Genomic DNA, 12,053 nt, shown 5'->3' with positions numbered 1-12,053 from the left:
AGAGAGAGAGAGAGAGAGAGAGAGAGAGAGAGAGAGAGATTGTGTGACTACGTTACTGTAATCGTGCAGAGATTAAACGGCATCCTTTGGAGTTTGCGAGGAAATTGCTTTCGTGTACAAAAGACGCTGAGATCACATCCTCTTTGAGTTGAAAAAAAGGAGCGGGAGACTCTACCCATTTACAGAGAGAGGGTAAGAATTCAATCATTGGCTGGGTCAAGAAAGGAGGGTATCCATCTTATGTTGAGACGTGCGATTATGCGACAGAGAGGAAAAAGGCAACTCAGCCTGCAAAGCTCAGGGGGGGGTAAGATTCCCAAAAGGACGACTCATATTGACAGATGCAACTAGACACAAACCAAGTCTGGAAAAAAAAAAAGGCATGGACTCAGCGATTTACTGTATGAAGTGAAATGAAAGGAAATAACTTCATATCTCTGAAAGACCCTCCTCCAGTCTAAAGGCCCAGTCACACCAGCTTTTAAAAACAAAAGGGCATCAGGGTAAAGCTCAACAAACTATAAAATTGACTGCCAAAGTTGACCGATAGACGATCGTCTCAATGGTGCTGACTTTTTTGGGGAACGAAGCTGCTTATTAGCCGAGTGGCACCATTCCCTTTTTTTTTTTAATCGAACCTCCTTATGGTACCAAAACATCCCCCTCTTCAATAAAATGATCTTTATTGAAAATACGTTATGCACACGCCTGAGAACAAACATGGGGAGTAAAGGACGCAGCTGTTTTGACTGGATAATGCTACCATCTTCCCAGGTGGCTACTAGCATGTTAGCGGTTAGCTCGCAAGCTACAATAGTTCACAAATTAGCCCTGCATGTAGTGCCTGCATGTTTCTAGAACTTTTAAAAACAAATACATGCGATACAGTTCGTTTTTCATTGAGGACGCACTGTAAAGACCATCTTTCAATAAGTCAATACTGGCTTCCCCCTTTTTCGATTTCACCACAACATTCACTGAACTGTAAAGAAACAACGGCACAGAGTTTATTGGCCTTCGACCCTGCGTGACCAACACGACTGTACCGATATTTCATCTAGAAAAACAACTGCCGAAAGTAGAACATGCATTAACGGAGAAAAGCCCATAAAGCCATTTGGTTGACACTTTTAGCCACAGCGCTTCACAGCATCACTGAGTGCAGATCATGTTAGCATGAATGGCCTCAGTGGGAAGTGAACTCCCACCCCAGGCAACGTGCTCCACACACACACACAGCTATACAGACTAGAAGGAGTCCATGTCATTGTCCCAGTTACGGAGCTAGAACCCATATCTCCTCTTTTCTGGTTTTCCTTTAAAATTTCACGATTCATTTAGACTGTTAATAGACTGTGGACTGTTTGAGAGAGTGAAGCGGTAAATCACATTATTCGGAAAGAACATTTGAAGATGTCATCGTGGGAAACTGTAATCGGCATTTTTATTATTTTATTAAAATTGTTGGACTAAACAGCTAATCGATTAATAAAAAATAAACTATTACATTTAATTGCTTCTGAAAATTTAAAAATACAGCATTTCAAAGTCCCCCATTCAAATTCTAACTTAGGTAAAAGCACTTGTACTTTTGCAGAATGCAAATGGTTCATGATGGTTTATTCATTGTACATAATTATTGGAATATTATTACTAATGCAATATGTGAGAAAACATTTAATAGCCTTAGTTTAATTTAACTGTGATTTCATCAACTGATCATACGAGTGAAATCTTAATCTTAAAAGTAACAAGTGCCTAAATCTTTGAAATAAATGTCCAGTTGTGGAGCAGAAAGTACAATATTTCTCTAATGTAGTGGAGTAGAAGTATAAAGACATGAAATGGAAGTAAAGTGCCTCAAACGTCAGTAGCTGCAGCTCTGGAGAAGATGGATTAGCATCAGATGCTTTTACTACACTGAGAGGACAGTATTGTCCCGTTGCTGCTGGTGTCTTACTGACCTCAGCGTGGCCTCCGGCGGTCAGGAGCTTGTTGCAGCGGTCACACTTGAGACACAACTTGTGCCAGTCCTTCCCCAGGGATGACACCTTTTCAGCTGCATATGAAAAGACAAAAGAGACGTGGGGGGTGAGTGCAAACACTCACATAAAGCAGCATTTATATACATCACTACGAACAACGGCCGTCGATTGTGTCGCGCTTTGTACGCCCTATAAAGTGGCGTTCAAATCGCTCATCGCAGAGAGGAATGACGTGCTCTCGTTGCGTCACGCTGCAGAATAATCATTAGCTTGTGCTGTATCTCTGGGCTGCTGCGCCCTTGGAGGGAAATCCTGTCATCGTGCCAACTGTGACTGGAGGGGGGGGGGGGGTACTGGGAATGCCTGTGCACCACCACAGGATGCAGTGGTGATGTCATTGTGGGACAGACAGACAGTGGCGTGAGTCCCAGTCCAGCTGGAGCAGCGGGGGGTGACCACATCCTTTGTGTCGCCCCTCCAAATAACACACACCCCTCCCCCCGGTTTACAGTATACCCATCCTGCTGCAGACGGCCCTTCAACCCCATTTCCGTCCCCTTTCTCTCCCAGACCGACTCCAGACAAGCAAAGGGGCCCTAATTATACCGTTTCCAATAATACAATCTCCGCTGCTTCCACACAATGGACCCCAAGGAGCCGTGGAGGCAGTAGAGGAAACACCTTCTCTTATCAGACAGGGCACAAATAGACGGATACGGGAGTCTGTTTCCTACATACCCTCAGTCAAAAGCACGCACACACACGCACACACACACATGCACACACACACATGCATACAGCACGTATGCAGACATACAGACGATTACTTCCTGGCTTTAGCTGCTTTCCCATATGTACCACTATAACCGGTAAACGTCCTGCGTCAGCTTATAGTCGGGAAGCAAATTAAATCAGAGATTTGAGACGGCATGGAAGTCAATGAACTCATTTACCCAAACAAAATAAAATGGTCATATGGATGTCACGAAAAGGAAAACATGAATTTGAAATTCTTGCATTAAAAAAATGTTTCATTTCATTTTCTATAAACAGACGTTTTCAACTCTTTTGTCTCCAATAATACCACACAACACAAAAAACAAGCAAACCAGCCAAATGAGCACAACATAACCAAACGCATGCTTTTTATTTGAGAGACCTCCCTTCAGCTTTGTATTGTACGGTTCCTTTTATGGATGTGTCTTTTTGTAATGCGTCAGTTTATTCTTTTCACCTTTGACCAAATGAATACCCTTCTTTCAATCATAAAGTTAAGTTGATTTGATGTTACGGGTATCATGGGTTAAAAATGCTTCTCGGGATTGCTTTAGGAGATCCAACTACTCCCTGCAGAGGTTTCTGTTTACTCTCCAATCAGCTCTCCCTGTCAATTATAAAAACACTGAGACGAATTACCAATAACAAGGCCCTGGAGAGTATCCCAGGATTGGGTGCATGACCTCCCATCAACACTTGAGAGCAAAGGAATGCTGATATAGCAGACTGCCGGAAACGTTAAATCACTCTTAAAGTTACTGTTATTCAAAGAAAAAAGGCGACAATAAATCATTCTTTAAAAATCAATAATCTGTTCTTTAATCAGAAGATGGCCACAGAACCTTCAGAAATCACGTGTGTTTATAGTTGGCCACACTGGTCATCACTGAGAGAGAGGGCGAGACGATATTCTTTAAATACGAGTTACACATTTTCCTCTCCTGAAAGTCATTCATAGTGTTGCACTCAGTGTTGTAGTTACACCAGCAGACAGATATGAATGGAAACAGTATGTCCTCATTCTGTGACTCTCTCTGTGTGTAGTAACAACGTGTTAAAGGGCAGTTGTTATTATAAGAGGGGTGAGCCCTGTCTGTGTGTGTTATGTGTTGTGGGAGTTACAGAGTGGGGGAGGTGGAGGGGATCTGCTTCTGGTCCAGATGTTTATAACCCCCCCCCCCCCAGCTCCAATGTGAGCCTGTATCTTTATTATCCTTCATACTGTATCGCCTCCATTGCTGAAATAAAGCCAGAAAACATTGCATTTAAGTTGACATTTCACATGCATGAAAGAGGAAAAAAAGAAAAATTTAAGTGACTGCAACAATGGGCCGACAGATAGTTCTTTGTCTTCCAAAATAGTAAACATGTGGGCACAAATGAGGCGACTGAAATGCCACCAAGTCTTCCTCTACCTTATCACGGAGACAACCTGAGGGTAAAAGCACCCACTTGTGTAAACACAACAAGCTCCTGTTCACAGGGAAGTCTCTCCGGATAGTCACCGATGAGGATGTGCCAAATCCTTTAAGCCAATCTGTTTTCTCTCTCCCGACGGTCTCACTCAAAAGCTCACAACAAAGGATTCCCCCGTGGTTTAATGCAAACGGTGGGACTGCTTTGGGAAATCACTGCTGAAGAGTTCGTAGAACTTCTCACCTGACGTTTGTGTCCGTTTTTGCTACCTACTGTAAGGTATATCTCAGATTAAGCAAATCAAATAAGAACTTTTTCCACAAACAGCCAACGCCATATATTTCATGCGAGTGTGACTTTTTAGGACGTAACCTACGAACTGAATTGATCGCCAAACGAGATACGTCAGAATCTGGGCGGCTTACCACCTCGGCTCAACTATTTCACAGTTATGGAAATCCACTTTTGTTGAAGACAAGATGCCATAATATTGAGGTGCTGATTAATTGTCAAAATGTTGCATTAAAGGCCGGTGTAGTAGACGTAAGATGAACAAGCGGCATGACTGGCGGCTTAGGAGCCCGTTTTATTTTGGCAATAATTATATAAAAATCAGAGGTTGTAGAGATCCAGAAAACATCTGGATTTGTGGGACTTTTCTGTCTCTAAAAAAAATGTAATAAATGTATTTTTTTATATTGATATAAAGTACCGACTGACAGACGATGCTACTGCAGGTGTGCTGGTCAGAGAGGTCTGCACCAGAACCATATGATTGATACCTGCATCACTATAAGCTGCTTAACTTCATTTGTGAATTCCAGGTCTTAAGCTCTTCAGTCTGCGGTCGGCCTCTCTGATTGCATCGTCAATATGGTTTTAAATCACCGAGACAGCCGGCTGCTGACTCCTCTTCGCTCTGATTCAGCGTCAGTGTTTACGATTGTTTGTTTCACTGACGTTACTGAACATTAATCAAAGGAAAAGAGGCTTGAAGGTGCTTTTGTAATTATGGAAAAGGGTCTCGTTTGTGCTCGTCAAGTCAACTTGAGCCACAACAACGTGCTGTTAGAGCATGCGTTACTGAGAAGATGTGAAGAAAAAGAAACACAATTTCATGTCGATACGAGTACCGAAACGCTGCACACTGAGCCCCCTGATGTGCATAAACACAACCCCAGCTGTGGCGCCTCCACCCACCTCGGCACAGTTAGGTAGGTTGATTTGGAGCCAGGAAATTACCAAACAGGCTCAAAAAAATATATATTTGACTTGACGCCCAACGAAAAAAGGCATTACGACAGCGTTAGCGCTGCCACTGGCAGGAAATTAAGGGGCAACATCTCATCTAAACAGTGACGTTTAAAAGTCAAAGTTTTCAGTGCTTTTACGTAATTGGAAAAAGCATTTAAATTGCGAATAGCTCATGCTTTCTGATTTAATAAGGTCAGACATTTTCACACTATATACGGCACTGGGGTCAACGTTCATGCGCAAAGACATTGAACGTCTGTGAAAGACCATAACTAATGAGAAAGCACCGTTTTCCCTCACTTGATCGCATTTCATTTTGAAAAAAATAGCTTTTTCTACGTTTCTGATGACATGTTATCCATGATGTCAGCCCATAACACCAATACTTATTAAGAGAGCATTTGATAAGGGCAGTCATCAGAAATCCTTAGTTGGGTCTAACTTTATTCCTAGGAAATTTGAGTCATGAGACGTCTAACGCGACGGGTAAAGACAGCAATTCGGTATCAAGTACTTTCTTTGAAAACGAATGACTCATGTGATATTCCAGTGAGCAGATCAGACGACTTCTAGCCGGTTATAATTTTATTAATTTCGTTATTTCTGTGACATGATTCACTTACACTTCAGATCTTATTAAGACTGAAACCAATTAGGCTCCGTGTACAGACGGCCTGTAAGAGGAGCGGCAAATGGCAAAACACTCTGTAATTGGACAGAACATTAAGCAACAGAACTGTAACGAGCGGTCTTCAGAGGGGAAAAGATTAACAGCCAATTCCTCCAAAAGGACTTAATTATCAACAGCGACAGGGCAGCTGCACCCAAACACCAGAGCTGGTGATGGACTGAGATTCACCCCCAATGTTAGAAGGAAATTCAACCTTTCTAAAATGTCAAAAGAGATAAAGAAGCACTACAAGTACTGAACAACATTTATACAGCTGAAGTCCCAGCATGCAACACGACAGGGGGGTTGGGCTCTGAAATCTCCCATGGGTGCTCTTTTTATCTTTATGTTTTGGTTCCGCACACTGTGATTGGTTGATTGCTATATTCGCAGTGCAAAAGCTCCAAAAAAATTACCTCACGCTGAAAAACAGAAATTACAGCTATTTCGCATTCAGTGTGAACGTTCTCATGACAAAAACAACAGTTCGACAAAATATACATACCGACGTACTAAATGAAAAATGTCCTTTAAACCCTTTTAGATAACAATCCCTGTCATTTACCTTCCATACGTAAACCAACCAATTTCAACCACTAATACCATGACATCCATCCATCAATCATTCTGACACTTTAAGCAACAGGGGAGGTTTGTTTCGCGCCACGTTCCTCTGTAGCTGAACTCTAAAAACGTTTTAGCGATCCAATAAAATTCTACGAATCCCTGTTATAACTACACTACTCAAACATTCAGTTTCACTGAATGAGTCACAGAACAGAAGCTAAAAAAAAAAACAACTTAGTTTTACTGGGACTTTAAAGAGAAGGGCAAATAAATGTAACTCACTATCATGAAGCACGAGGTTAAATACGAATCATCAAGGACCTCATTCATGTATAAAATGGTACAGTTTATAACGATATTCTGGATCAGTAAGCTGGAGTTTCTCCATAGTGCTCATGATGTAACCAATGTTATTGGGATCATCTGTAAATCACGGTTGGCTGTGTTCTGTTCTGTTGTACCCTCTGGTGCCGTGGACCCATCTGTTCAGCTCGTCCTACAATAAAACCATCCACAACACACATGTACACGCTACCCCCCTCCTCCTCCTCCTCCTCATTCCCTTCATCCATTAAGCGACAGCTGAGTCCACGCAGGTGTTTATTCTGTTTTGGGCTTTTGTCACAGCAGTGTGATAACTGCACGTCCTAATAAACACCACACACCTGACTGACTGGAGGCCCAGAAGGCAAAGCAGGACCCACACATGGAAGGTACATTCAGTAAAAAAGGCTTGTATCTCAAGAGAAATGTACGAAAGGAAAAAACAAGCAGGCTGTTTTTCCTTCTCTGCATCCTCTCTCTATTCTGTTCTCTGGAGTACAAACGCCTCCGAGGACTTGTGACCTTTTACTAAACTTAAAAGACAATCGCCATTCAGTCAGGAACGCCGGGGCATTCGACCTCACCCAGGGAAGTGACTTTGAAGGAGCTTTCAGCTTGTGCAGTAAACAAACTACTCAACCTACAACAGTGTCCTTTATGGAAGGACGGGACAATGGTGCAAATCCTCACATTGGAAAGCTATAAAACAGATCATTTCATTTTTGTCAAGTATTTAAGCACTTTTGTACATTTATTGTGTAAACATTCAACACAATTTCACGTTAATAATCCATCTGTTCTTAACAAGGTGTTTATTTTTTAAATGGCACAGTACTTGAGTGAGTAAAAAGAGTTTTAAAAGCTCATCTTCTGCTGGTCGTGAGGGATTGATGAAGGTGAGATGGACCCCGTCAGCGGTGCGTTAAACATTAGAATTGATTTGTGCAGAGTCGGCGTGCTGCGGGGCAGAGTGGGGATGCTAAAGAGCCACAAAGAAACATGGGTTTGGATCCGTCTCCTCCTGTGGCTGATGCAACCCCGTGGCAAAACGTAGCTCTGGAGGTCGTCTGTCGCCTCAGCCAAGGCGAGGTTTCCTCCCCGGGCTTCCCCCCCTCCCGAACCCCCCTTCCCCTTTGTGAATAAAAGAGGCCGACCTTGTGAATTTTGCTGGCTGACGTAAATGGGCCGCAGTTAACTCGCATCCTGTCTGCGCTGGTCAGAGGAGCCGCGGGGCAAAGCACCCCTCCCCAAACACCCTGGGCCTGCTTCGCCCCACACACTGCATCTCATCTCTAACCAGTCAGGACACCGTGTCCCGAGCTACAGGGACTTCAAAAAGGAACTGCATGACTAGCTTACAGAGTAGCGGACCATGTCTTCAAAGGAGGAAGCGGGGACTGTATCACTAGAAAGGCACCTTCAGATGTAGCCTATGTAATTGGATAATCAGCCCTTGAGGGGGTAGACATCACATGACAGGAGACACAACATGTATAAAGTCTGTGTACTTTGAGTGAGGAGCGATAAAATCGTCCGTGTCTAAATGAGCACATGGTTCGACAAGAGTAGTTCCCTTTGAAAGAGTTAAAAAAAAAAAGAAAAAAGATCAAGAGTTCAAATTATAGGCTAATCCTTGACATTCCAGTCAGCAGCTGTGGTTACTGGTGGTACTGGTGCAAGTGATTTTTAATAACATGGACGCCCAGATTAATATTCGAAATGACAACTGTATTGACCACTTCAACTACTTTGTCAGAAACCTGTGTATCTGTTTCCAGCAGAGGATTCATCCTGTCACATTGTTTTAATAAAGAAGAAGGTGACTAAAATAGACACAGCCTGACTAAACAGAACTAATGAAATCTAGTGTTGTCTGCCACAACGCATTCAATTAATGCATTGTCTTCTGTTGTGCGTGGGAAACAAATTTTCTGTTGGAATTTCACGTTCACAGTATTTAACGCAAAACAGGCCGTCAAAAAATAAAATCGAGGTCATTGTTAGTCTCGTCGCCCAACGGGAAATGGCGAAAACTTGCGAGCCGTGCTGAATGAATAATCACGACACCAATTCATTTGACAGTGTGTTTTTTGGATTCGTGGCTTCACAGAATAGTCGACTAGTCGACACTGTGCATCGTAGTGGACTAGACGTGTCACGACAACCAATACGACTGAACACAGTTGATGCCAAAATCGCCCCAAAAAAACGTAGGTATCAGGGATCGAGGGACTAACGGCGTCCCTGAAAATGCTACATTGTGAGCGAAACATTGTTTAAATGTTGTTCAAAATAAATTCAAATAAAATACCTGTTAGAAATGTATATTGTCATTGTTTACAATTTAGTAAGTAGGATCCTAGCTATCGCTGCAGTTTAGGATTGAGTGCCACTCTTAAATCGTTTTTTTACAAAACCTTTATATCTTATCTTTGCAATCTGAAAATCATTGATTATTTTGGTGTGTTTTGTCAAATATGGTTCCAGTAAAAACTTCCATGACCAGACTTCAGCCTGTAAAATAAATGGCGGTCATGAATAACATCAAAAATTAGAGTAGATTTAATAAAAATCTTGAGGATGTTAATGATTATAACGTTAAAGTGTGAGACATTTGGATGAACAGTAGACAACTTTGTTCCTCCTGCTGTTATGCAACAGGTCATTGTGCTGCCGGGTGAAATGGTTTCACCTGTGTTGGGGGGGGGGGGGGGGGCAGCCTGACTTTCAGCACCGAGCTTAATGCCGTCTCCATTAGGGGGATCATATTTGTGCTTCTGTAAAAGGGCCCTCAATGACTGGTGCACAGTAGCTGGCAGGTTACGCAATGTCAGCGAGCGGGAGGCAACGACTCAAGAAATGATGTTACGTAACTGAGGAGGCACTTTCACACAGCCCACTGGGCAGCCGAGTGGAAAATAGGGCGCTGTGGCGCTGGCAGAAGAGAGTGGAAGGAGGGGGAAAAAAAACAGGCATTGTGTGGATGTTTGGGGTAAAAAAGGAGGTGTGTGGGAAACGTCTCGTCAGGCTGAGAGGATGAAGGTATTCTGCCTCGCTGGAGGCAACGAACGTGCGCGGATACAGAAAGAGCTTTGTGTGAATAGAGATGTCGTTTCTCATTGTAATGCATGAGGCACTTTGAGAGTGTCCCGTTTAAATAAAGGCGAGCCATCTCACCCCGGTCCTTCAAGTTGAGGAAAGAGGAATTCGGGGCCTGAGGCGAAGGGCAAGTGGCCGAAGAGGAGCCAGAGTGAATGAAAGAGAGAAAGAGAAACTCCCGGCAGAGCCCCATTAGTTTCTCGTTTATTCACTTTGCTGCACAAAAGATGCATGGCTCCAATTTGTCAAGCACAGGAGACGTGGCTGGATCGCGCAGCTGAATTCGGGTCTGGAGCCGAGAGAGACTTAGTGAGCCATGCTGCGATGTGTCCCGTCTGGACTCCATCACACGCTAACAATGTATTTCCACTGGGGCCTGACACATGTCAGCCAGTAGTCCCTAATGTATTCTAGGCATCTCCGTTCCACAGGAACTAACAGATGTGACGCCCCAATGTGGACTCTGGGAATTGTAATCCAGCCAACCCTACATTTAAAAAGTTAAACGTTCACATTCTTTAAACACCAGCAACAAGCAACGGTTTTTTTTTGGTGCCATTTATTTGGTTTTCTGAAACTGCAGAAGCAAAGCGATTCAGCAACAATCAAAACGTGCACTTAGTGGTGATGAAATTGAACCATCACCACCACCGTGAAACTGCTGTTCATTAAAGTAACGAACGGAAAATAATAAAAACGTCCGTCACAGACTGTGGCTCACCGCTCCCGTGCGAAATTACGTTTGTTTTGTCGGTTTTCCTTACAGAAAAAGAGAGTCAAGTGTTGAAAAAATCCAATATTGGGCAGCAGCTGGAGGACCAGGTGGGTAACTACAGGGTGGGCTGATCACTGCTCCATGCAGCTACACCACTAATCACCACCACGAGGAGAAGAAGAAGAAGAAGAAAGCAAAATAGGACAGAAAATAGACAGTCGGTGGAGCTGCTGAGCTCATTCTAAAGTATCTGAATTCTTCATGGCCGTAATGTTGATGCTCCAGGCTGTGGGCAGCAGCTCAGGCAGAACATCTCTCCCACCCTGACCTCTCCCACGCCTGGTCATAGGTTTCACAGCCTCCCTTGCAATGACTGTGACTTTAATATTGTCATAAAAACCTCCCTCACTTTCTCCATCCTCCCCAGGTTTGACGTGTGCAGCTAATTCCACCCGTTCATCATCCTTACAGTTGACTCGGCCCCTGGGCGCTCTCCACCCAATAAGACACCACCCCCAACCCGAAATAACTCCCCAAGGACGGATCTCAGTATGTTACGTAAAAATAAAAACACGCATCACAGAGGAGCCGTGACTCACTCGCTGCAGCGAATTAAATCTTCTGCGCAGACGAATACTCAGAGATGCATGAAATCTGTATTGGAGGAAATTAAATCTTATTTGCACAGATATTCATTGCCTGCCAGCGACTCTCGGGACCCATGAGCAGCAGCTGTGGTGTTTGCTGCCTCTCCTGTTACATAACAGGACTGCCATGCACTCACATAATTGATTTTGACCCCTGTGACAGCTCTGATGCGCGCTGTGAAGTGTAGAAAAAGATCAACGTCGAAGAACAAATGTTTCTGTTCCCAGCATGCGGCCGAACGTAAACACGGGATCACTCACAATTAAACGGGGCAGCAGCACGTTCCCTAAAAATACGCTGAATATCGGGAATATTCAGATTAGAAACGGAGAGGGACATTTTTGTTCATCTTCATGACCTGTGCTCCTTTAATCCTCTGCTTTGCTCTTATCCGTGCGCATTTATTTCACTGTAAACATCTGTTAATAGTAAATAGATGATGATGCCATCATCCACACTGTGACTAAGTGTGACTCTTTGCCCAAGTGAATCTGTTGCATCCCCATCTTTGTTTACAAGGATGCAAGAGATGCATGTTGACATGTTTTCAGTCTTTGTTTACAAGGATGCAAGAGATGCATGTTGACATGTTTTCAAT

General features: G+C 43.4%; 1 protein-coding gene across 1 annotated transcript in view; it reads right to left on the bottom strand.

Moving 5' to 3' along the window:
* Positions 1-12,053, bottom strand: part of crip2 (cysteine-rich protein 2) — a 19,696-nt gene that overhangs the window by 6,545 nt on the left and 1,098 nt on the right. Inside the window, exon 2 of the mRNA XM_031847162.1 lies at positions 1,965-2,059. Within this exon, the coding sequence (XP_031703022.1) occupies positions 1,965-2,059 (95 nt within the window). The remainder of the gene's footprint in view (positions 1-1,964; positions 2,060-12,053) is intronic.

This window comes from Anarrhichthys ocellatus, unplaced genomic scaffold, assembly GCF_004355925.1.
Source record: "Anarrhichthys ocellatus isolate YVR2014 unplaced genomic scaffold, GSC_Weel_1.0 scaffold7, whole genome shotgun sequence".
Taxonomy (NCBI): domain Eukaryota; kingdom Metazoa; phylum Chordata; class Actinopteri; order Perciformes; family Anarhichadidae; genus Anarrhichthys; species Anarrhichthys ocellatus.
Note: the sequence above shows the minus strand (reverse complement) of the source record. Positions and strands in the feature narration are given on the sequence as shown.